Raw genomic sequence first — 27,232 nt, forward strand, 5'->3', positions numbered from 1 at the left:
GTATACGAATGCTTCTCTATCGCGAACAGAGGCGTGAATGTACTTCATGTTGGTCTATATTTCCGAACGCCTTCGGTAAGATATCACTCTATCGATTGTTAACGAAGCTGCGTTTGTAGGGAGATCTTCCAAGCACGTGAGACTGAACGCGTTCGCCAGATGCAAAGGCAACGTTTTGTTGCTCCTAGAAAACTCCATGGGGCCTGTGATAATCTGCATGTAAGTAAGATGTTGTCAGAAAGTATTTCCGCTTGAAATTGTTTTCCGACGCTACTGCTTCTGCTGAAACAGAATCTCCATTTCCGGAATATGCCTTTTAACAGGAGTACGACAACTGGAGTGATTTATTGATATGAGGCCACTCTTAAAGTCAAAAGCACGTACGAACGGTGTGAAAGCGTGTATTTCTTTGTGTGTCTAAGTGTAAAATCGATTACCTCTTCGATGTCTGTTGCAATATGCCTACCAAAACCACGGAAGATTTCAGTGAAAAAAATGAAGTATGTCTGCAAGTAGGAGAGCCTTAAAACGACTTTGACAATTCAAAAGCGAACATAATAAGTGCGACAACGTATCGTTTGCTACTTTAATTTTCGTTAGCTTGTAGACCATTGGTTATTGTGTAAATCAAAAATTTCCTCTTAAAAAAAATTCCGCTTGAACCCTCTGTGTCTAAAAAAAATGTTTCTCGAAAAATTCTTAAAGCAAGATCGTATCCGAAGTGTAAAATCAGGGATGGCTTCCTTACTTGTTCTGAACATAGAGCTAGTAACTGTGTACGTGACAGCTGCTTTCTGTTATTAAATCAGTTGCAAACAATACAAGTTTTAACATAAATAACACCGAAGTATTCATACACACTAGCCATAAGATTTATGAAATTCAAAACGGTTATGCCTTTTAAACACAGTTTTACATACATGAAGTTGGTTACCCAAGAAACAGCTCTGAAGCTGCTAAAAGAAACAGAAAATAAATATTGTCTTGGTAAATGTTCATAAAGTTGAGAGGTGTTAAAAGATACTTTTTGTGCAAAACTGTAAGGCACCTCTGAAGAATTTTAAAATTGTAACCACGTCACCACGAGAAATCTGTTGTGTGGGCAATACTCCTTATTGGCAATTATTTTCGATCACGCTGTCGCCTTCTGAGCAACGTAGATCATCAAAAAAGCAATTACGTGCACAGAAAGTTCCTTGGAGATAAGTACGAACGAGAAAGTCGTGTGATACATTAAATTTTGGGAGTACATTCACAGATAATTTATTTATTCTTCTAATATTTCGATCGAATACATCTAGTCCATCTTCAGAATGAGCAGACAATTGACGCTTTCCTTCATTTTAAACCAAAGATACACAAGCGCCAGAGACGTTGATCCGTGGAAAAGACTCGTATGCATAAACTGAATCTGAGGCTGTGTGGTCGATCCCCATTGGGATATCGATGTTTGATCTGTAGGATAATGTTTGTGAGGTTATTAAAGGAAGTGCTGGATTCCATGATTTGCGATTCCAGGATTTACCTAGGTTTGAAATCTCTACCTCTGTTAATTAAATTCGTCATCAAAAGGAATTAAACTCCTTCCTTCACCACTGAGTTTCAAGAAGATGAAGTCGGCTCTATACTTTCCACATTATAGCCTGGATATAGCTCTTTTAAAGTCCAGTATAAAGAGGTTTGACCGGAAACCTGATGCAGCCAGTAGAATTCTTCGTTTTACTATTATGTATCCAGAAATATGCTTTTGGCTTTTCTTATAAGATTAAATATGCAACAATGAAAAGTAGATATTTTTATTTTTATATGTTACAAACACATGTAAAACAGTGATGCACTGGGATGACATCCAGGAGAGGTCGTGTCTGGTAAGCTGCGTTCCTTGACAGACTTCTTATCTCCTGCGACCCCTGATGAAAAAAAAAATACGTTATTGATTCATTTTAATACTGGGTTTTAATTGTATACATGAAATGCCCTTGTAAATGGAGATATAGCGGTCGGTTATTCTATTTTTATGTTTTCAGGTAAATAAATTAGGGTTGTTTTTGAACTGATTCTCCATAGTGATAGCAAATCCTGAGATATTTCGCAGAAGAACAGAGAAGACTGGCCATTTTACTATAGGGTACACACAAATTATACAGACATTCCGCTGAAATTACCATATATGTGTGTGTGTGTGTGTGTGTGTGTGTGTGTGTGTGTGTGAGAGAGAGAGAGAGAGAGAGAGAGAGAGAGAGAGAGAGAGAGAGAGAGAGAGAGAGAGAGATACGTCGAAAAATAAGGAATTAAAAAGATTAAAAAGCGAAACTGTAAAAGCACTTCACATGTGGTACAGAGAGAAGGTGAAAGAACAGACACCACATGTATCTGTTGGTAGTATCGACACACTGGTCCACCTGTTGTAGTGCTCAAAGGTGCATGACCACTGGATTCCTCGCTGCGTAACACAAGATCATAAAGAGCATCGAAGGACCATCTGTGCGGAACAGCTTGCTATTTACGCTGGTGATTGTGACAATTTTTTGTCGAAAATCGTCACAGGCCATGAAAGATGGGTACATTAGCTCGAAATGGAATCAAAACACAAATCCATGGAGTACCATCACGCACCTCTGCTGCGAAGAAATAGTTCAAAATCACACCATCAGCAGGTAATGTCATGGTGACGGTCTTCTAAGACTCTCAAGGGACAAGGGGCTATTCTGTTTGATTCTTCCCATACGGTGCAACGATAAACTCTGAAGTGTGTTGTGCTACCCTCAGGAAACTGGAAAAAAGACTTCAGTGTGTTCGGCACCCACGAAACTGCAGACGACCTTCTCCATGACAACACAAGGCGTCACACAGGTTTGGACACGCGAGAAGAGCTCACAAAATTTCATGGGACTGTTTTTTCTTATCCATGTTACACCAAAAACATTCCGAGTTTTATCTGTTTGGCCCAATGAAGGATGCACTCCGCGGGAAGCAGTGCATGTATGTTGGGGAGGTTACTGACGCAGCAAGGCGTATGGTGGTACGATGTGGGCATACAGGCCGTCCCAGTAAGGTGGCATAAGACCGTCGCTCTGAAAGGAGATTATGTTGAAAAATAAAATTTCGTAGCCAAAAGAATGGGGAATAATAAGGTGCATAGGAATACTGAGTAAATCCAACCTGCTTTCAGAAAAAGAAAATCAAAATCTGCTACCTGTTGAACGTCCCTCGTACAACTGCCTACATGGCGCAACGGTAAGAACTCTACAGGCAAAATTAGACTCGTTGCAGAGCTCACAGAAACATTTATGACATCATTCGTCCCGTGGCAGTACGCGAATGGAGTGGGGAAAAGCGTAATAAGTTGTACAGTGGGAAGTGCACTCTGGCAAAGCACATGATTGTGGTTTTCAGAGTGTAAATGTAGTTACTGACAGCTGTTTATGGAGTTCTTTCTTCTGCTCCAGAAAAGGCCACTCAACTTTAAACATTGTAGGTACCTGAGGCTGCTGCCGCTTGATTGGTGAGAGTAGAGTTGCGCTCTACGAGAACTCAGGTTCCATAGTTTTAGTACAGTATATAAATGACGTAGTAAATGGTAGGATTACTGGTAGCACTGTTAGTATAGGTAGGGAGAGAAACACAAGTGAATATACGAGAGAGAAACTGGGAGCCGACGAGTTCTGTTTGCTTTTTGTTTACTTGTATGTCTTGCATATAATTATAATCGTACGTTGTTCAGTGTTACTCCATTGTGTGTTATATATCTCTTTACAACTAACGAAAATTAGTTCATCACTTAACTTACGCGATTTCATGCAACCAAAGTAATTACTTTTATTGCAAGTACAGTTTACACTTAAAAACATAAAAAATCTTTATAATTACTGTTGTTATTTTGTACTCATAGGAACGTTCTTCATCATGATCAAAGAAAGAGTTACTTGTTCTTATTGATAAGTGTGAATGTTGTTTATGTTTAGCAGAAACAAGTTCTACGAGGGCTATTCGGAAAGTAAGGAACGACAGGTCGCGAAATGGAAACCACAGTGAAAATCAAAACTGTTTTATTTCCAACGGTTAGTTACACCTTCCAGCTACTTCTCTACACAGTCGCCCCTCAGACTTAGACATCTGTCGTAACGTTGTACTAACTTTTCAGTTCCCTCGTTATAGAAGACAACCGCCAGTGCTTTTCGACAATTTTCTACTCTGGACTGCATCTCGTTGTCTGTGTCAAAATATTGTCTTCGTAGCCAGCGGTTCATTTGAGCAGAGATGAACTTCAGGGGTAGCCAATTACGGGCTATATTGCGGGTGATCAGACACTTCCCATAGAAAACGCTGCAGGAGCATCTTCATTGCCCCTGCAGAATGCGGCCGAGAACTGTCGTGTAGAACCTCATGACAGTTATGTTATATGGATTCCATAGCTTCAGGCGAAATATTTCGCCAGGCCCTCATAATTGGCGGGAGACGCTGATTTCAAGCCATCTTTACGTTCTCACTGTGAGCTCAGAACTGAAAAGAGCGACATAATGTGATCGAGGGATGTACTAGACTCTGTGCCCAAAGCATCTGTGCATTGCTTCATCAGATTTTCACTGTATTTTCCATTTCGCGACCGATCGTTCCTTACTTTCCGAATAATCCTAGTTATAAGCTCAGGGAGTATTGAAGCAGTTTGATATGTTTTCCGAATCTCTAATTTTTTTGCTTCACGTTACAAATCAACAGTTTTTGAATAAAACCAGAACTAAATATACACAGTTTCAATACAGAGCGAGTCAAAAGTCCTTTGACACCTTTATAAGTTGTAAGATTAAAGGGAAAATGGAAATCTGATGATGGGAACGTAGGTTTGACGTGGGGCTGCAACTTTTGGAGCGAATGTCATTCATGGACGCCATCTTGAAATCCGCCACTTTGGATTCAAGTCATTTTTTTTAATGGGAAAGGGGGTGTATGATACAACAAATAACACTCGCTTGAGCTCTGGAATTTAGTGGTGTAATTTGTTTTTGTCTATCTTGAACAGTTTAGAAGTTATTAATGTTCAAATTTGGAAAACTACCTTCATACCGATAGTTACAACACAGGTTCTACGTGTTGCCCATCCCATGCAAAGCACAACTATAGTCGCCGCAACCACTCTGACTGCACATGGAGGAGAGTGTCTCCTGCAATTTGGTCACAGGTGTGTTGTATGCCTTTCCTCCAGGTGACATCTTAAGCAGATAGTGTATGCTGAGAGCATCTGTTATTTGAGACACCTGGAGGAACGCATACGACCCACCTGTGACAAAATTGCAGGAGACACTCTCCTTCCTCCGTGTGCAGTCAGAGTGGTTGAGGCGACTACAGTTGTGCTATGCATGGGATGGACAGCACGTAGAACATGTGTTGTAGCAGTCGGTATGAAGGTAATTTCCCGATTTTGAACATTAATAACCTCTAAACTGTAAAAGATAGACAAAAACAAATTAAATCACTAAATTCCAGAGCTCAAGCGAGTGTTATTTGATGTGTCATACACCCCTCTTCCAATTAAAAAAAAAGACTTGAATCCAAAATGGCGGATTTCAAGATGGCGCCCATGAATGACATTCACTGCAAAAGTTGCAGCCCCACGTCAGACCTATGTTCCCATCATCACATTTCAATTTTCCCTTTAATCTTCCAACTTATGAAGGTGTCCAAGGACTTTTGACTCGCCCTGTATTGCAGTAAATACTGTTTATTTTTAAGTAACAGACAGGAACATAACTGTGTAGAGCAAAATCGTTCCATAGACTGTGCGGCGCTTTATATATATTCTCACTTTGTGTCTAGATGGTTCAACGCTCCCAGTTTCTTGGGGAATCTAGTAAGACATTGCTCGCATACGCAGACAAAGCGATCGAAAGCAGATAACGCCCGATAGGTACGCAACACACCTAACATACAGGTAATGCGGGTAGGACCTTAACTGGCCAGGTCGATTTACAGAACTACCGTTGTGTACGCTTACTGTATTACTACTTATTATGCGGTAGCTAGGTGGGAGAGACTTACCAGCCGACAGAGCCACTGGAGGACTGGCTGGAAGCCTGGCTGGAGGACTGGCTGTAGGAGCCTCCGTAGCTGGGGTAGCCGCCGGAGCCGCCGCCGCAGGTGTTGCAGCCGCCTCCGTAGCCGCCGACAGGGTAGCGTCCACCGTGGCCTCCGTAACCTCCAGGGTAGCCTCCACCGTGGCCTCCGTAACCTCCGGGGTAGCCTCCGCCGTAGCCACCCTTGCCGCCGAAGCCACCGACGCCGCCGAACTTGTACTTGGTCGGCGAGCGAACAACACGGACATGACTGCTTTCAGGGGCCGCAACAACTGCAAGATGGTAACATTTGTGTCAAGTGGATGCGTAACAGCTAACTTGAGAAAGGGAATGAAGAGCCTAGAAATCTTGAACTGGTGCCTTCTGTAAAACTGCAGACATAATGAAACACTGTATCGGATCAAGAATCAGTTTCTTTCAGTTTAATTATTCGCTTGTTCTTCTGCTCCTGATTCTGATCCCCCACTATGATGCTGAACGAGTCAGCTTTAGAAATACAGAACACTTTCTCAACACATACACACACACAAATCATACACATACTCACGCAAACACGTAACATGTCATCACTCAGAAAGTTTCCTTTATGGTGTGAAAGGATTTATCAAGAACATCCGATTTCAGTTTGCGTTTTATATGACGTTAATCGTATTTCTCATAGCTCGTTTTCGAGAACCATCTCTCAGGAAGTGAGACAATGGTATCCTTTCATATTTAATATATACATAGATGACGTCTTAAAGAAATAGCAGAATAAAGTGGTGTATAGTTGTAAGCTCAACAACGACATTATAAAACACTCCTGATCAAATAATTTTAGGGGCTCGGCAGATAAATTACATAGAGAAATTTGGTCTCTGTGTAAGGTAGCAAATGATTATATTAATAATATGACAATATCTAAAGATGAAAATGCAATAGTGACTCTCCATTGTAAGGAGCATTTAAGAGCAAAAATAACAATTGATAATAAACCTCTGGAACAAATGAATACTATTAAATACTTGAAATGTGAGATTTCATACATTACGTCTAATGATCAAGAATCAAGTTACAAAAATTTCAACAGTTGTTACAAACCATAACCGTACTCGCCTCAAAATTTAGAAAAGAGACGATGCTACAAGTGTATAACGTGATGGCAGTACCATTGCTATCGTATGGTTCAGAGACAAGAACCGTAACCACCAGTCAACGAAGGAGGACTGAAACAGCACATAGGAGTCTCCTAAAACAACTAGCTGGTCAGAGATTCACAGATCGGAGAAAAGAATAGCGTAATTAGAAACGAGCTGGGTGTCAAAAGCGTACTTCAGAAAATAAGAGGAAAAAAAGCGTATGAACGAATTCAATTGATGGAGAATGAAAGAATACGTAAATTGATGTATAGATACACACCTCAAGGAAAGCAAATGTTCGGTGCACCAAGAACAGATGGAAACATCGATTGGTGTCTGCTTGAAATCGGAACAGGCAAGGATGCCTAAACCAAAACTGGATGTGATGATGATGATTAAATCCTTTACATGACTGGATAAGTGATCAAAAATTTTTGTGTGGCTGAATACTCTAAAGCTGAGAGCTGGATAAAGTAAGTTATTTCTCTGTCTAGAATCATATTAATGAATGTTATTGATATTTAACTATGACCAACTTTTCACCACAACTCATAAGGCTGTGGGGTTGTAAATATGCGCCTTCGTTTAAAAAGCTGTCAGTAAGAGAAACTATAGTGGATGCCACTTATTATCATTATCATTCTCTCCTAACAATGAGGTACTCTGTAAATGATGCTATAAGGCACTAGTTTACTAAAACAGGAATCAACGTATTGACATTTGTTTCTAAAAAAAATCTGATGTTATCCATAACAGAAGAGCTGGACAACTTAGATGCTCAAGAAGATCTGTAACATGTAACTTCGATTTCAGTTTATTAAACTAATCAACAAAATTTAAACTTTTTCTGCATCTGGTTTGTAAATGATTGGATTTACCAAATTTTGGGGTGTTGAATTCACCGGTAAAATCATTTGTTTTCTCTATCACGTCACGTGTCCTAGATAAATAGTAAAATGAAAATAGTACTGGCAAACATTAAGAAATTGAAACAAACAAGAAACACATATTCACAAATGTGGAACTCAATGCTATTTAATATGTACATATGGGCATGACGCCAATAGACGGCCTAAATTAGTTCACAACATATATTTAACTGCAGTTCTCTTTGGCATTTGAAAAACGTGACAAACATACTCTTCTTTCGTTTACCGCCGTTACATCACTTTCCGTATCAGGACCCCAGCAGTTGTCACCCAGAATCGGAGGTTTCAAGTCACCTTGGTAATGGTGTTCCATCGTGGGTATATCTTAGGCAAATCATTCAATCTGATCATCGCTTACGACTCCCAAATTTTCTATAAAGAAATCAAAGTGGGAATTTTATGTGACATCCTACACATCATATTCTTGTAGCCGTGTTACAGATAATTCACAATGAAAACATAGTTATCATCTCCTCAGTTGCCCAAAAAGCTCTTCACAGTTTATCTGAAAGAGAACCAAGCAACTATTTCTGGGTCTGCTACCGTGGCTTCATCTCGGAACACAGGAAATTGCACAGTTGACATATTTCAATATTTTATGTCATGTCTGTTTCTGTTTGAATTCCATGCAGTATTTATGAGACAGAAGTAATATTTTTAATTATGATCTTTAGGTTCACACTACACCACTGAAATAGCAAATGGTATGGGTCGGCGTTTTCCTTTCAACCATTCGGTTAAAGTGGTAGTACAGGTTATACAGGCAGTGTCAGGCAAAAAACTCTTACTTTATCAACATCAGCTCAATCAAAATACAGTATATGTCCCATATTAAGTAAATCAGTGATTGGTTTCCTTTGATAAGTTTTCCACACACGTAATAAAATCTGATGGGATGGTTTATAACAACTAAGATGTTCACCAGCTGTCCTTTTTGCTAATTGTAATTTTTAGACTCCACAAAGTTCCTCTGTCTTTCTCGAGAAACACTCACTGAGGTAACAAAAACTAGGAGTATACTGCTGGGCCGAGATTTCTTAGATTCATTGAGCAGTTCTCAGGATACTAGCTTTAGTATCCTGAGAACTCCACCATGAACATTTCAACATGAACTAGATCATAAAGTCTATTTCACTCTATGGATTATCTTGACAAGAGGTGATCTATGTTTGGATATTTATCACAACTACCGTCTTGTTTTTCTTTATTAGACATCTAAACGAAAGAACAGTAAACAGAGCATTACATAAAATAAAAAATTAAAAAGGAAAAGCTTTTAATATCTAAGAAATCTTATGTACTGAACATTTTGAAATCTAGATTCGGATACTGCACACCAAGATGCGAATCAATTGAAGTATGACAACCCAGATGCAAAGTGACTGTTGAGATGTTGTTGTTGTGGTCTTCAGTCCTGAGACTGGTCTGATGCAGCTCTCTGTGCTACTTCATCCTGTGCAAGCTTCTTCATCTGCCAGTACCTACTGCAACCTACATCCTTCTGAATCTGCTTAGTGTATTCATCTCTTGGTCTCCCTCTACGATTTTTACCCTACACACTGCCCTCCAAAATTAAATTGGTGATCCCTTGATGCCTCAGAACATGTCCTACCAACCGATAACTTCTTCTAGTCACGTTATGCCACAAACTCCTCTTCTCCCCCAATTCTGTTCAATACCTCCTCATTAGTTACGTGATCTGCCCATCTAATCTTCAGCATTCTTCTGTAGCACCACATTTCGAAAGCGTCTATTCACTTCTTGTCCAAACTATTTATCGTCCATGTTTCACTTTCAGAAACGACTTCCTGACACTTAAATCTATACTCGATGTTAACAAATTTCTCTTCTTCAGAAACGCTTTCTATGCCATTGCCAGTCTACATTTTATATCCTCTCTTCTTCAAGCATCGTCAGTTATTTTGCTCCCCAAATAGCAAAACTCTTTTACTACTTTAAGTGTCTCATTTCCTAATCTAATTCCCTCCGCATCACCCGAGTTAATTCGACTACATTCCAGACTGTTGATTATTGTTGTAAATACGAGCAGCCAGGAATTTAGAACCTTCTCTTTCATTTATTGAATTACCCACACCCATTATTTTTAATTTTCAGGTCACGCCTTGCTCAGTAGAGAATAGCATTTATGGTGTTGTATCTAATTTCAGCGACACTCCACTTATATTTTCAACCGATGACGCTTCCCCCATTGCCTCGTTAGCAAATAGAACGATTTCTATTTCTTGGATATGTTACTGAAAATCACTTACACATAAGAAGAACGTAATCGGACCCAAATGCGATACTTGTGGAATACCTATTCTGAAGGTGCTGTTTCGTTGTGGTGCACCCCCTCGAAGCTAGATCGCAGCCTTTCGCGGACAGCGCGCTTCCCATGTGAGCAGTCCGAACACACGAATTAAAGGCTTCCATTTGTACTTTAGAAGGCACTCACCTTGCGCAGGGTACAGCGAGTGCAACAGGAACGCCCCCTGCGGCTGCTCCCTCACGCTGCGCAACTCCACGTGATGGTGGGCCGGCACCGCCACTGGCTGGTAGACGAGAGCGGCGCCTGCAAACAAGGCACCTCCCACTCACACCTCTCTCACTGCCAGACCACTCTTATAGGCTAAGTAGTGATACGGTGGCAGCTCGACCCTTCTCTGATACCCTAAACCAGCATGACTGGCCGTAGACTCAGGTACGAACTTGCAAAGTTCGCAGAGAGCGATACAACACACAGTGAATACACACCCAATGAATATACATCGTTACATAAACGAAAAGGTACAAATGTTGTGGAAAGTTCTTGTGAAATCCGTATAATTCAGGACTGAAGGAGATTATTCACCAAAAAGCAGAACCGTTGAGTTGTCGGTAAATCTAGATGCATCATACAGAGGGCAAAGGTTTGTGTATGCATGTGTGTGTGTGTGTGTGTGTGTGTGTGTGTGTGTGTGTGTGTTTATTTTACTCTAGCTCGTCACAGTGTAACTCCGAAAGCTAGCAAACTTTCCTTCTTTTATGTGACCCCATCGATAACTCAACGCTTCTGCTTTTCGGTCAGTGGTCTCCTGATAAGGTACAAAGGTAGTATTTACGCATGTAACTTAAATATTGTAAGTAGGCTGTTTAGGTTTTTCTGTTGGTAACGTCACCTAGCGCTCTGTATGTGAATCACTGGCTGTGCTGTGTGCAGTCTGTGGCTGGTGGGCATTGCTGAAATAGTCGCTATAGTAGTGTTGGGCAGTTGGCTGTTAACAGCGCGTAGCGTTGCGCAGTGGGAGGTGAGCCGCCAGCAGTGGTGGATGTGGGGAGAGAGATGGTTGAATTTTGAGAGCGGACGATCTGGACGTGTGTCCGTCAGAGACGGTAAATTTGTAAGACTGGATGTCATGCAGAACACGATTAAGGTACATACATTGCTTGTTCTCTATCAAAATCTTTCATTTGCTAACTATGCCTCTCAGTTAGTGACTTCAGTAGTTAGATTCTTTTATTTAGCTGGCAGTATTGGCGCTCGCTGTATTGCAGTAGTTTGAGTAACGAAGATTTTTGTGAGGTAAGTGATTCATGAAAGGTATAGGTTATTGTTAATCAGGGCCATTCTTTTGTAGGGATTATTAAAAGTCAGATTGCGTAGCGCTAAAAATATTGTGTGTCAGTTTAGTGTCGATCAGAATAAGTAAAGAGAGTAATGTCTGAGTACGTTCAGTTTTGCTCAGCTGTTTGAAAAGCAAACAGTCATTCATAAATTTTTCTAAGGGGAAGTTTCAGTATCACTCATACTATTCTTGCTCAGATGAGCCGGTGGGTTTCTGGCGCCAGGCGATATCGATTCTTACTTCCATCTTTGATCGTTGTCCCTGTGCCTAGTTCTCTTTGCGTCTTTGAGGCAGGCTATTTATGGTGGCGCGCGTGCGCAAGTCAAGGCATGAGGCGAGTCAGTCTGTGACGTGACGTGCTTCCGATGTTCTCATTATGGGGAGTTGGCGACACCATGTCACGTGGCACGGCCGTATGCCGTGAGGACCAGTTGAGTTGGAGCAACGAAGGAGCATGGGCCGCTGCCGGAAAGTATTAAAGTTGTATTGACACGGCTGGCCAGTGGTGACCAGGATTTGCTAATACCTCGAGAGCTATGTGGATGGATGGCATGTGAATTTCACATGAAGAAGAAAAAATTAATCCCCAAGCTTTCGTGGTGGGTTCCTCCTATATATAGTGAATATTATTGTGTACTTAAGGTCTGTTGACTGTAGCAGTTGCTCATGCTAGTGGGCAGCAAAACATTTACTGCAATGGTGGCGAGGCGAGTTATGTTCTGGAACGGGCATGAAATTATGTTTCTAAACTGGCTAGAAATAGCGCCCCGAATTTTTAAGTTTAGATTTGGTGCTTAGTGGCACGCTGAATGTAGCTGGTTCACTTGAACGTCATTTCTTAATTTAGTTATAGATTTAGAATTTTCTAGTTTTACCAATTAGTGGTAGTTGTTGTTTATTAATAATTTCTTGTGTATATGGATTGTCACGTTAGGTACTTAGTATCTACATCTTTTTTTTGTTGTTGTTTAAGGAAAGCAAGCTTCTTAATTTTGTTCAGGGGTTAACTTGTAATATGCTTATATTAAGGTATTGCTTTTCTATACTTACATTTGTGTAGCTTGTATATACTACAATGCGTCTGCCGCTCATGTTTTTCTGTTTTCAGAAACGTGTATAGTGGTCGACGTGAGCAAACCTCGTCCTGCGAGCTTGCAGTGTGACGGAAATCTCAGTATTTGAATTCAGGGCCGTCCGGACCGTTAACGCGCGATTTCTCTATTCCATTCAACGAGAGGCTTATTTTAGGCATAAGATTTTCTACTGCCCAAAGCTGAGTATAAGTTCACCCTTTGAATCGTTTGTTTGTGAAATCGTAGTAGATTAACGTTTGCTCACGTCCATCACATGTTCATCAAACTTGATTTTTTTTGCCTTAAGATTGCATAAGTGTAAAACTGAGTCAGTAAATTTATGAACATAAATACACACAAAGGGCAAATTGTACCCTGGCTGTGCCTATCCCTAAGTTGCATATTTAAAGTATTTAAGATTTGGTCGTATTGCAAAATGACTATTGCAAGACTGAAATACCTCCTGTTTTGCAAGTTAATTTAAGTGACTGCTTCCATTACATCGAGAAGCTTCATTCCTGTATAACTTTTTAAATGACTATATATTTGAAGCTGTTTCTGTGTTCTACAATTCTTTATACTCATTTTGTGCATTTTAAATACTAATTCTGGATAGGGCCTTGATATGCAAATGTTGTTAATTCGTTATTGCTGCTGATGAATTCATGAGTATGTGTAATCAATAAAGAAATGTTGCAACTACAAACTGGTTGTGTTACTGGTATACAAAGTTAGATTGTGTAATCGCCACACCATCAGAGACTGAATAAATTATGTACAAGCGGTCTTCGAATGTTTTTCATATTATTTTAGGGTTGGGTTGTTTTCTCCACTTTTGTGGAAGTTTACGGGTTCGCATCTGCTCGAATGTACGCATGGAACAAGTCCTCCTCAGCATCTGGAACACTGATATTTTCTTATTTATTAACCTGTTTCGAGGCGAGTGGTCTCACGTATGTTGAGTATTGGAGACTGAAATAGTTCGTGTCGAAACTAGTTATGAAATAACTTAGACTGCATAACCTAAAACATATTTATGTTTGAGAGGTGCTGAAACTGGTTTCTATGCACACAGATACAGAAACGGTGGCTATCTGTTAATAATTAATATTTGTTTAACGCGCTGATAATGGCCAGGGTTCTATGAGCTGACTCTATAGTGTCAACGAGTAAAAACTGAAGTTAAGAGGAGCATTTATTTGATTTATGTATTTTTGTTATCGATCCTGCGACTCGTCTGATTCGAACTGCCCTGATTTCCTCACCTCAACCAGTCCCTTCATCTAACATTAGCGCTTGCTCTGAAAGTCCTCAGTTGTTTGTTGTGCACATTCTAATCTCTCGGTATCTTCTTTACAATAGACAGGACAGCCATAACTTTCTTCAAGTAAGCTGAAATATTTATTAAGATGGACTTTGGAAAGCTTCTTTCGAGGAATAAAGAAGAGCGAAGTGTCATACACAAGGAAGCTTCATTCCCACAGAATGTTTCCGGTGTCTTAAGAACGGCTCTACTTTTCTATGTTCTGTGGTTGGGATGGGGAACCAACCCAAAATTTGGCTAGATGAGTGCAGAAAACTTCCTACAACACCCATTCCGATCATAGCCCGGCGTGCAGGGTCGAACGCCTGCGTCTTAATCTACATGAGCAGGGGTTGGATGACAAATATAACAATAGCACGAATAGTGTTTCTGGAATTTCAGTAGAATGAAACCGAAACAACACAGAGCGAAGTTGTATCTTCAGTCTTTCTTATTTAATTTTTTTTCTTCAGATAATGCGTTGTTCAGCCTTTCCAAACATTTAAATTCACAAAACACGCATATAAAAATCTCAACACTGCGTTCCGGCCAGTTTTATTCTGGCAAAACCTTAATTACATGCCACCGTGAGACAGAAGTATTCAGACCCCAGTTTGAATAATACCGAAAGCTGAAGATAATTGTAGGACTTTTCTGGACTTTACTCATCAACTTGCGCCATCTAGTGTGTGCTGGCCCGTTACATTTGTTACAGGCGTAATTCACTTTCCTTGTAACTTGTGTTCTTCCGTTAGAAACGACGAGACAACTTAAGAACCCAGTAGAATCAGAGAATATGTGATTTTATTACACTTAGTGTAATTATTCGAATCAAATGTAGAAAGAACCTGTCAGCATGACCTCACTTATCAGCATGATGTTACACCCGCTGATTCGGTTGCGAAGGGTGTCCCAAAGTCGTTGTATCCTCTCCTGGGGCAAGCTGGCCGATGAATGTAACTGGTCTTTGACATCCTGATTACTGACATAGGGACTGAGTTCATGTCCGTCCTGGTACCGTACTTGTTCTACCGGGGACGTATCTGCCTACCTTGCTGGTGACTGGAGTACCTCAACATCACACAGACAGGTCGTAGACAGTGTGGACCAGCATGGGAGGTAACACCTGAGCATTCGTCCCCTCAATCATTACCAATCGTGAGATGGAGTCGTACTCCATGGCTCTCCACAACGTGATGCCAGGACTGAAAGCGCTGTACCTCTCCAAAACTTTGGAACAATAGGACCAACTTCCAGAGTAAGATATGATACGATATCGCATTTATCTGGTGACACCGGGAAACGATTTTCGAGCACAATGTCTCCCATGTACGGCGATATACGTAATGGATGTACGAGTACAAGTTGTAGACAAATGATTGACGACATATGGAAGTTTGGGTCTGGCCTTGAATCGTGCTCGGATAGCCAAATGGTAAGGAGGCCGCTTGCGATAATCGGGAAATCCGGGTTCTAGTCCCTGTCCGACACAAATTTTGGTTGTCGCAATACCATCATAGAGCTGATGGTTGTTCATATTCGCAACTGCGAATTCCTTTAATGTCTTCCCAGAGTGTCCTAACTCCGCCGATGATGGTTATCCGCGACAGTACAAGGCAGCGATTCATCTATGCGACACTGTGCATACTACCGGGCACGTTACCCGGTCACCGCACCACTCAAACAGCTGTTTTTATGTTGTGGCGTTAATTACAATCACGCATGAGATGGTAAATCCCTAGTCTGATTGCTATCTCCGATCATAGGAGTGTGATGATAGTACGAGGGTTACCCTAAAGTAGTCCACCGCATTTTTTTTTCTCAGCCGAAAACAATGCTGCGTATGCGAAACGTTTCGTATGTATTATTTGGAGTCTCCTGAGTGAGTGCGCTAAGTTTCCGTCACTTTCGACGGATAGCGTAGCTGCAGGACAGTTTCAAAGTGGCGTCTGTATGTAAGTTACAAACAACGTGCCATCATTGAAATTCTCTCTTCAGGGAAAGAAGCTGTGGGGAATATTCACAAAACGCTTATGAAAAGTCTATGGAGCATCTACTGTCGAGGGCGGTTCGGCGGAGCTCCACAGTTTGCAGCGGTCAGGTAGACCATCCACGGCTCTCACACCTGACATGTTGCAACGAGCTGATGTCATTCGCGAGTACAAACGCATTACTACTTGGCAGTTGGCGCTGCGTCTGTCAATGAGCAAAGTATGTATGCAATTATCCCCACTCTTGGATATTCAAACCTGTGTGCAAGATCGGTCTCGCGGTGTCTAACGGTGGATCACAAACCGCACAGAAAAAACATTCGTCTTGATTTGTTGCTACGTTTTGTAGCTGATGACGAGGCCTTCTTGTCCCGGATTGTGACAGGTGATGAAACTTAGGTTCACCATTTTGGGCCCTAAGCAACACACAGTCGATGGAATGAGGCCATTCCCACTCCCCACAGAAGAAAAAATGCAAAGCAATTGCTTCCGCCGGTAAGGTCATGATCACCGTGTTCTGGGAATGTGAAGGTGTAATTATCATCATTAATTCAAAAGCATATGTCAACACCTTAATAAAACTCAAGACGCGCTTCCGGCGACTTCGGCGCCACAGCAACCCAGGAAATATTTTGCTGCAACACGATAACGCTTGGCCCCATACAAGTCTGAGGACTGCTGAACACATCGTAAAACAGGGTTGGACTGTGTTACCCTATCCACCCTATAGCTCTGACATAACCCCCTCGACTTCCACTTGATTGGGCCATTAAAGGACGCCATTCCTTGAAGACATTTTGAGACGATGAGGAGGTGATTCACACAGTGAAGCACTGGCTCCGCCGCCAGGACGAGGATTGGTACCGACAGGGCACACACGCCCTCGTTTTGCTCTGCAGGAAGGCCCTAGAACAGGATGAAGACTACGTGGAAAAATCGCGGTGAACGCACAGTGGAAGCGTGTATTCGTCATCGCCAAACTGGCGTATCACCTGGCGTGATGGTATGGGCTGCCACTGGTTACACGTCTCGGTCACCTCTTGTTCGCATTGACGGCACTTTGAACAGTGGACGTTACATTTCAGATGTGTTACGACCCGTGGCTCTACCCTTCATTCGATCCCTGCGAAACCCTACATTTCAGCAGGATAATGCACGACAGCATGTTGCAGGTCCTGTACGGGCCTTTCTGGATACTGAAAATGTTCGACTGCTGCCCTGGCCAGCACATTCTCCAGATCTCACACCGATTGAAAACGTCTGGTCAATGGTGGCCGAGCAACTGGCTCGTCACAATACGCTAGTCAATACTCTTGGTGAACTGTGGTATCGTGTTGAAGGTGCATGGGCAGCTGTACCTGTACACGCCATCCAAGCTCTGTTTGACTCAGTGCCCAGGCGTATCAAGGCCGTTATTACGGCCAGAGGTGGTTGTTCTGGGCACTGATTTCTCAGGATCTATCCACCCAAATTGCTTGAAAGTGTAATTACATGTCAGTTCTAGTATAATATATTTGTCCAATGAACACCCGTTTATCATCTGCATTTCTTCTTGGTGTAGCAGTTTTAATGGCCGGTAGTGTAATTCTCATTATGTTCAATAAAGAATTTTTAAAGAAAAAATATGCGGTGCATTACTTTCTGAGCAACTCTCCTATGTTTTAAGGAGTCCATTAAGTGTTCTCGGATGGCAGGAGCACATGTAAGAGGTTATGATATTCTTGATGTACAATATGACGATCTTCCCTCGTGGTGATCCGATATGGTCGACTATACCTGCGCTCACGTTCTCATGCAGGCCAACATCGTGATACTGTCACATCCGAATGGCCTCCAGATCTAGATACAACAACTAGTTGCTGGCCAAATGTGGGCACAGAATGAGGCCCCCCCTCAAGCGCTCCTCCAGACGGGTTCGCATCATCTCGCTCGCAGTGGTTACTCAACATCTGACACTTTTCACTCTCGCCGCGCGATCTGAGGCACCTTGTCACGGTGCATGCGGCCTCCCCGTCGGAGGTTCGAGCCCTCCTTCGGGCAGAGGTATGTGTGTTGTCCATAACGTAAGTTAGTTTAAGTTAGATTAAGTAGTGTGTAGGCTTAGGGACCGGTGAACTCAGCAGTTTGGTCCCATTAGACCTTACAACAAATTTCCAAATTTCACTCCCCTTGTACATCTTAACAGTGCTGCCAACAGCACTAAACATCAACAATTCAAATATAGTGTGGGTACCATTACATCTGCCACGGTGAATTGCAGCTCTAATCGTTTACGTAGCTGTACGAAGTTACGTTGAGATCCAACCGCGCCTTCTATGTGCTTTTTCTCAGATAGTGTTTTCACCGTTGTCAGCTAGTCGACCTTGCTGTTATACCTTTATCACTCTTCTAGTTGTTCTCTCCACAGACGTTTAAGTTGTTTGTAGGCTAACTATTCTTTATGTCGTAAGTTACTACTGACACTTTCCTAGCAACAACCGTTCGTTTTTTAAAGTACTGTTTGCTTCATAGACGTGTTATGCTGAACTTACACAGGTAGTATGTAGTTTCTGCAAAGCTCTTAGCGTCAAGATAAATGTAAGTAACTCACTGTTAATCATAACTTTGCTACAGAAAGCGAGCCACATCTCATCCTTCAGCAAAATGCAACTAACTGCGCGCGTAACATGTGGTAATAGTGTGGCAACTGTAGTATTGTTTACATTTCCTGATACTGCTGAATACGATGTTAGAAGTTCGAAGTAACATAATCATTTGTAAATATATTCTCAAAACATTCACCTGTCACGTCGTAAACGTAGCGGAAGCCAAGGGAAATACTATCTTGACATGCACAGTGAAACACCGCTGGAAATAGCTTCGCGACAGGATTTACGTCACCTGCTTGAAATTCTAAGGACGGCGCGATTTTGGATTCCGCACATTCGTGGGGCTCACAAGAGAAGAACCTCATGTCAGTAAGTGCCTGAAGTGTCTATTAGCCATTGAAAGATACTACGTGAGCAACTGATTCACTATACTCCTCTCGTCTGTATTTAGTTCACAGACGAAAAAAGGTACAAATAAGTAAGTGATCTTAATGGTAACACAGACACAGTTTCAAGCAGAACAATGTGCGAATGCCAACTGGACTTCGAAACTGTTTGGTGTTTTTCATCCATTAATTTATTAGTAATTTAATAAATATGTTAACTGCCATTGAACTCCTTTGACTCCTGTTGTACAACAACGCTTAGTGTACAAGTTTGTATTTTTTTACAACTACCAGTGGTTTACAGATGCCTTATTTTGATAGCATTAGTTTACTCGTTCTACCCATTTATTTTTCCATTAAGGCCTACACAAGGCTAGTTTCAATTCCGAATGTAGGGAGGTCCCTAATATCTAACACAATGGTGCTCTATCTATTCTGAATCAATAAATACATAACTAAATCAGGAACGCTATACAAAGTACCTATCTGACGAACATTACTGAGCAATTTATACAATTAAAATTGATTAAAAGAATTGCACGTATTTATAAGAAAGAAAAAGATTATTATATAAATCAACGGTGCAGGAAAGCAATCTCATTCGTATGAAATTCCACTGCACTATGCAGTAGAACAACTCATTACTACTGCAGAGTTTCAGTTTATTCACTATGACAGATCTGTGGATTAAGAACGATTCCCAAGACGTATGGCAGAGAGCATTTCGAACTTCAGATGCTACTGGAAAATGAAAAATTACAGCCCTGTGTGAATGGTCCTACGTGAAGGGTAGTTTGGATTCACATATCGTACAGAATACTCATATTTGTATGATGATAATTACTGGGTTTCTTTTCTTATGGAGTTTATTTAGACAGCAGCTTTAATTTTATTTCATAGACTGCTGTAACTAAGTGCAGGACACCGGTATTGCGATAAAACAGCCATAGAAATATTCAGTGTCATGCTGGGTACTCTCTTCACCAACAACGAAAAAGGAAGGAAGATTATTACTTTAAGATCCCGTCGATGACGAGGTCGTTAGAGACGGAAAACAAGCTCTAACTGTACAGGGAAGTGGATGGAAGTACACTATGTTCATTTGGCTTGCAACCATTCCGGAAATTGCCTTAAGCAATTTAGGGAAACCACAGGAAACCTAAGCCGTAGACCCGATGGTAAACTGAACTCCAATCCACTTGAATGCGAGTCCACAGCGCCACATCACTCGATAACAACTTAGATTTAGCGCTACAGAAACATTAGTAATATTCGGCGATACTGAAAGTGATATTGGGGCAGAATGAATACTTGAAACAGCTGTTATTAAATGTAAACCAGTTTCACTTGCGTCTTTCCACACTTACGAAATATTTCATTTTTACACGAAATTTCAGTGTTTCTTGTGCTTTAGATGTTTGCAAACAATAAAAAAAAGGCGTGTGACGAGGGCCTCCCGTCGGGTAGACCGCCCGCCTGGTGCAAGTCTTTCGATTTGACGCCGCTTCGGCGACTTGCGCGTCGATGGGGATGAAATGATGATGATTAGGACAACACAACACCCAGTCCCTTAGGATTGACAGTCCGTCGCGCTGACCATTCAGCTACCGGGGGCGAACTTTGCAAACAATGTGAAGTATGTTGACTTCAAAGGCTCACGAAGCTACATTCTATTTTATGAGAATCTATCAAATGCCAGAGAGTACAAAGCTTTCTTGCCGCTTTTCTACGAAAAATCTCTGCTACGTTCCCACAGGGTGTATGCTGTATTACTGGTGCTTGCACAATAAACAGTAAGGCTTACTGCCTCGCGAAAGTGTTGGTTGTCGTTGTGGTCTTCAGTCCTAAGACTGGCTCGACGAAGTTCTTCATCGTAGCCTGTCTTACGCATGGCTCTATATCTTTACGGAACCACTGTGTTCAAGTCTAGGTCTCCCTCCACAGTTTTATCCATATATTTCCTTCCATTACCAAACTGGAAATTCCTTGATGCCTCACTATATGGTATATCAACTAGTCTCTTCTTTTAGTCAAGTTCTGTCATAATTTTTTCTCCAATTCAGTTCAGTTCAGTTCAGTATTCGATGTATCCACCTAATCCTCAGCGTTCGTATGTAACACCACACATCGAAGACTCCTATTCTCTCCTTGTCTGAATCGTTTACCGTCAACGTTTCACTTGCGTACAACGTTATAGCTATTAGCTTTAAATGCAAACTCTTCATCTCATGAGAGAGACTTGAATATCCAACTGGGCTGGTAGTGGTGTCCTGCTCAATCACAAGCTATCCTAGTACGTTCACAAAAAATAGAAACAGACCAAAATTCCTAACATGAAAGCTTTGGCTAGTTTTCTCACTCGGGCACCCAGAGTTTTTAACGAACTGGGTTCAAGACGTATGTTTCTACAGGAAAGTTTATTGGTTCGTTCGAGACTTCCACATTGGGAGGGTAGAATAAGAATTCAGAATGTCAAGATTTGATTAATCTGAAACTTTGGGACGGGCCGTACGAGTTTGAAATGTCACCATATGAAACGATGTAGATAATAGTTTTTAATACTAAAAGTACAATTAGTAGTCATTTCTCAGTTTTATTCACTCTACATACCAGACAGATATGTCGAGTATTGAAGCTTGATATGTTTATGTGATGTATTTTCCACAAAGTTATTCTAGAGTAACTGAAATTTTCAAACTTTTCCGTTCAGTATAACATTTTGAATCCCTCGAAAACGATTTGTACTGTGCGGTAGACGTGCAGTATTTGTTAGCAACTCAATTTAAACACAATAATGTCAACAAGCAGAACAAAGTTTTAGAATCATCACTTTCAGCACTGTCTCATCCTTTTCGTAGCACTCGTTATTTATTCGCCCGCGCTCCTAAGAGCGTTTTATCTCGTGAACGCCACGAGAACGATACGTAATGTTCTGTCTGCACAGGAGTTGTAACCGTAAGTTCTCGTCATGTAGGATACCACGGTGAACGCTATAATGCCAAAAAAAATCATATCTTTAGGGTTTAATAGTGTGTTTCAATGACATTGTTACAAAAATTGAGTAAACACATGGGAGAACGTACTTCTTTTCATTTGTGTGTTTGTTTACTTCAGCTTTGACACGTAAATAAACAAAAAAGGTAATTTCGTTGTTTCTCACTGATTAAAGTAACCTCAATTTCCAGTAGCTACAGTTTTGCACCCAACGGGTAACACAACGAAGGTTTCTCGCAAGTGGGGCTTTGGTGAAGATACCGTTTTTTTTTTCTACATGTACACAGGCAGTTAATACACACACACAACTCTCAAGCGACGGAGCTACTCATGTAAATAAAGACGCATAAATGTAATGGAAACTAAGTCAATGATGAGGCATGTTTTCTCCATCCGTGGACCACTATGGGTTAGCCTGAAGGGGAACAATCGGAGAATAAACATGAAACTGGGTCCTTAATTCAGAGGGAGCTGGCTGCTGTCACGGGGAATATTGGTGCTTCTCCTGTACTTGTGATCTATTGATACGATCCTGTTCATTCGATACTCTAGTTCTGCGCTTTGCTTAGGGCAGCCAAAAATCTTACAGAATCTTTCTAGCAGATTAAAACATTGTGCCGGAGCAGGTCAGGAACTTGGAAACTTTGCTCTCCCGACTGACCTATATAGACGATTAAATCAGGCCATCACAACTCTACTCTCCCTTAACTTCAAAACTTCACATAAATTCTCCTGTATGCTCTGCGAGATTAGCACTTTCAGAAGAAAGCTTCGCCACAGCTCAGGGGTTTACGCAAAACCATGCTAGAAATGTGGTAAAACGGAAAGGTAAGCCGGCCGGAGTGGGCCTTGTAGCCTCAACACCACCAAGTCGAGCTCTCAGGCCAGGCTCCGACGTTGTATAAACTCTTTCGATTCTATATTTGCTTCCATTATAACTGTTTACTTAGACGTGAGGAGGTACGCATATTAAGAAATTGTACTCATAAGCTGCTTCTCATGCGCTATAAGATGGCATATAGCTCCCACGCGGCCGTGTTTACACTGCAAAACATTACATCAATATATCGTGGCTTCGAGTAGTGTCGAATACTTTATAAAACACTATATTGTTCCATTAAAAAACGTCTCAATGTCTCGGTTGCTGCAAGAGTTATGAGGCTTAGATATTCAACATTACGAGCCGCCCCCTGCGTACTATAATTTTCCGCAAGCCTCGTTTCGGTATTTTGAATTTTTGCCGAAATAAAATGGCTGTTAGCTTTACATGATACCGGTTTCAAAATTTCGCAGATTTCTCACAGATATTTTCTGAATATTTTAGTATGAGGCAGCCGTGGTCTCCTTAATGAGGCACTCCATTTCGTTCCATTTCTTACTTCCACTTCCTATATGCTCTGGAAACATCTGCACTACTGTGTAAATGTCCAAGGCATGCACTACGCATCTTGCTTGGAAACAAACTTGTTCGAGTAGTCGCTTCCTACACTTGGCGTTGTCGACATTAATGCACACTTTATTCCTCGTCCTTAAGCTTGCATTCAGTACAGCTCGGGTCCGTCTGGAGTTTATTTTTCCGGCAGTGTTAATTGTACAAAAACAATGACACGCAACAGTATGGACAGGTTTACTACTCAACCACGATATTACTGCTGTTGGGCGTTATCGGAAACGCCCAGTGACGCTATAGTACCTAAATACAGTGACGACTAAGGAAAACGCATCGCACTGCCAGTTCTTAGGTCGGTTGACGATATACCATCTTTGTGTACTACGTGCTGACTCACAATTAGCCAGCCGAAGCAGTCTCACTCCCAGGTGGAATAATACTGTGGTCGAATAATACTCGTGAAGAGTTGTCCAGTATGCACACACTCCATCACCCCTGCCCTGGCGTACGGGACTACAAGTCCCACCGCCACACCTTCACCTGCCCATGTTAGGCAAAATTCCTCTGCCTGACTCATGTAGTACTATCACCGTCAGAGGGTGGTACGGGACTACAAGTCCCACCGCCACACCTCCAAAGTGAATTGCAGTGAAGGAGTCACTGCCCTGTGGAAATTTACTGCCTCACCAACACAGTTAGACCGCAATAGACCGGTGATGCTGTATTGTAACATATCACCCCGGACTACAAGTCCATTTTTTTTTTTTTTAATCCAGTATGCAACGCGTGCGTGGTTTCACTGAGTGCAACAGAAAGGCTGTACAGCGAAGCTTCACTGAGCTGTTCCAGCAGGAACGGGGAGCGCGCCACACTGCCACACCATCTGTAAATAGGCGCCTGCGAGGAATCGGATCATTCTTTGTGCATATTTCAGGCTTTTCCAATACTGCGAAAGTGTTTTCACGGAAACAATGATGATTGTGGTAGAAAGCCAAACAAACCGCAGGTAATTCCCTTATTGCTCTGTAACGAGGCACTAGGGAACACGGGGCCCTTACGCCAAAATACGAGGCCACCCGGGTAACTGGATTTTTGTAGTTTTTTATGCTTACGGCACGTTAAGTTCAGTACTTAATCATCAGGCAGCTGAAGCAGTTCGATGCAACTCTCAAATATTATGGAGAAAATAGACTTTGAAGTTTGTGAAGGAGATACAGTTCACCAAAGAAAAGGCTGCATGGGTCACCCGGTAGCGTTGGAGATGGGTAGTTGGTTAATCAATGGATCACTGGTTCCAATGTCTCTATGGTCTTTTTCTTTACGTTTATTCCTTCCGTTCAATTCGAATACCTACATCATTTAAATATAAAATTCATCAAATGCTAGTTAACACATATATAATTATCATTTTTTGTAAAAAAAAATGCACGTTTTCGTGTTTATAATAACACTTTGCACGCATTGGAAATATAAATTCTTAATTATCGATATTCTTTATAATATTATCAAAAATTTGTACTGGTTTTTAATTTAAGCAGTCTTTGTTAATAAGAAAACTATTGACCTTGTATACGATATTGTTAATAAGTTTTTATAAAATTCGATGTTTTCTTAGTTTAAACAATCTTTTTTAAAATATCAGTAATTAAGAATTTATATTTGCAATGAAAACTTTAACTGCAGCAATATCTAATTAGAAACGACAATGTGTATATTTAAAAAAAAATGACGGTTAAATATATATTAACTGACATGTAATTTATTAATTTTATATTTAAGTAATGGTTAATTGTTTGTAATCGTATTATTCTCCAACGCTACCGACAAGAGCCACGCGGCCAACCCTGAAAATTGCTTTATCTTTAGTGAATTATAATTCCTTATAAAATTTCAAAGTCGATGTACTCTAGAATTTTTGGGAGTTGAGTCGAGCTGCTTTTGGTGATTAATAGTAGAGCTCTGAAATTGGCGCATCATATATGTAAAAAATTACAAAAATCCGATTGCCTGTTGGTCTCCTCGCCAGAAATTCTCTCTGAAAAACGTCTGATCCATACACACAAAGGATGAACGCTAACAGTACAAAAATATCTCTTACAAAAATTCCGTCCCGTGCGTATTTCGGCAGCAAATTAAGGTAAAAGGAAGACAAACTGGCAAGACTAGTCACTTATCCGACAAGAATATTAGTACAAAAAAAAAAAAAAGACTGCATGACATCGTACCTGATTTCTTTGGTTTTGTACTACGGCAATTGTACTACAACTATCAGCTCGTATACAAAAGACGTGCAATTATTTAGTGGTAACACAGAGATGAGAGTACAATCGTTAACATTTTCCCACTTAAGTGTGATCTTCAGTGAATCCATGAAGAGTTCTCCATCGGTCTTGGGCGCTGCAGCCATTGACTGTGCAGCTAGTCCCGGCGGGACTGATGACCTTAGCAGTTAAGTCCCATAAGATTTCACACACATTTGAACATTTTGAACATGAAAAGTTCAGATAAACATGATCCAGCGAGTCGCTATTAATTTGGAGATCCGGGGTGGTCGCATTGAGCATTTGCTCTGAATGGTACGTATGTTTTATGAAAGAACGTGCTGCGACTAACAGTCTGTTTAAAATATTAAAACTAGTCGCTCTCACCGAATGAAGTAAGTACGTTTAACATCTCAACATTCATAACTTTCGTAATTACTTCTGAGCTATGAGAGGTACCATTTTTGACTGATTAATAGTCTTCACGATTATATCTGACATGTCCAAACAGTAATTGGTATGTTAAACACTAACAATAAGATCTAGTTGTAGGATACATATCGTTTAGTAAACTGTGTGTACTACGCAGATAAATATTAGACAATAAAAATTTACTCATGCATCCGGACTCGAATTCGTGAACGCGAGAGTTGTAACGCAAGAGCCTACCCACTGGACTAGATTGGTAGCGTGCCTGTATTTATAGAATGAAGATTCTTCTCGGACATCGGATTAGAGTATCCTTTTTTGTTCCGAAAATATTGTAAGAGACGTTCACGTATCGTAAATTTGAAAGGGATCGCGCTGTGGTATCCGAGTGCGAGAATTTCGTTTAATAAATAAGTCGGAAACGGCAGTAGCATCGAGCTGGAGTTGGTTGAGTTAGAGAAATTGTCTGAAGCTTACAAAGTGATATTGTTTGAGAAGAAAGCGAACTGACTAACCTGCCATCTCCAGGACGAAGAGGCTGAGGGCCAGAGCGGCTACCACTCCTTGGAGACTTGCCATCGCTGCTATGTCCGCCGTGTGTTCCCACGTGCGTGTGTGCCGCGGCCATCCGCCGGCTGCCTTTATACCGCCTCACCGCCGACCCGCTACCGGTTGGGGGCGGTACAGTGGAGCGACCGCCCTGCCCCCAGGTTACGGTCGTCGGCCACGGCTGCGCCGGTTCTTGACGCCAGCCATCTTCAGGAGATGGCTGCGGTTCCTGACCTTGTAGTCGGCGTGGAGACGCCTCCGACCGTGACGTCATACGAACCCGCAGTGTGTTTGGCGGTCTTCATGTGTGACCACCGAGACCGCTATGACGTGGAAGGCTGCAAAGCTGACGGGTACTCCTAGGGAATTCCAGGAAATGGACGGAATGTCTGAGCCTCTGCCAGAACGACCGTTTCCCACCAACATAATGGACAATTTTTTTGTCCGTACGTGAACTTAGAGCCAACGAAGCTAGCGTGGCAGTTGTTGCAGAGTATCACAAGAACTGAGTGGTAAGCATCTTTCACTGTCAAGTGGAAAGCCGT

The 27,232-nt window shown here is 41.5% G+C and overlaps 1 protein-coding gene across 1 annotated transcript; it reads right to left on the reverse strand.

The window, feature by feature from the left end:
* Nucleotides 1-1,780: 1,780 nt before the first annotated feature.
* Nucleotides 1,781-26,805, reverse strand: LOC124617858 (glycine-rich cell wall structural protein-like). The gene is made up of 4 exons (XM_047145299.1): nt 26,654-26,805; nt 10,574-10,690; nt 6,037-6,343; nt 1,781-1,910 (listed from the first exon to the last, which is right to left on the reverse strand). Exons 1-4 carry the CDS (start codon nt 26,715-26,717, stop codon nt 1,895-1,897), a joined length of 504 nt encoding a protein of 167 aa, XP_047001255.1. The 5' UTR covers nt 26,718-26,805; the 3' UTR covers nt 1,781-1,894.
* Between the last annotated feature and the right edge of the window lie 427 nt (nt 26,806-27,232).

Source organism: Schistocerca americana, chromosome 1 (assembly GCF_021461395.2).
Source record: "Schistocerca americana isolate TAMUIC-IGC-003095 chromosome 1, iqSchAmer2.1, whole genome shotgun sequence".
NCBI lineage: Eukaryota > Metazoa > Arthropoda > Insecta > Orthoptera > Acrididae > Schistocerca > Schistocerca americana.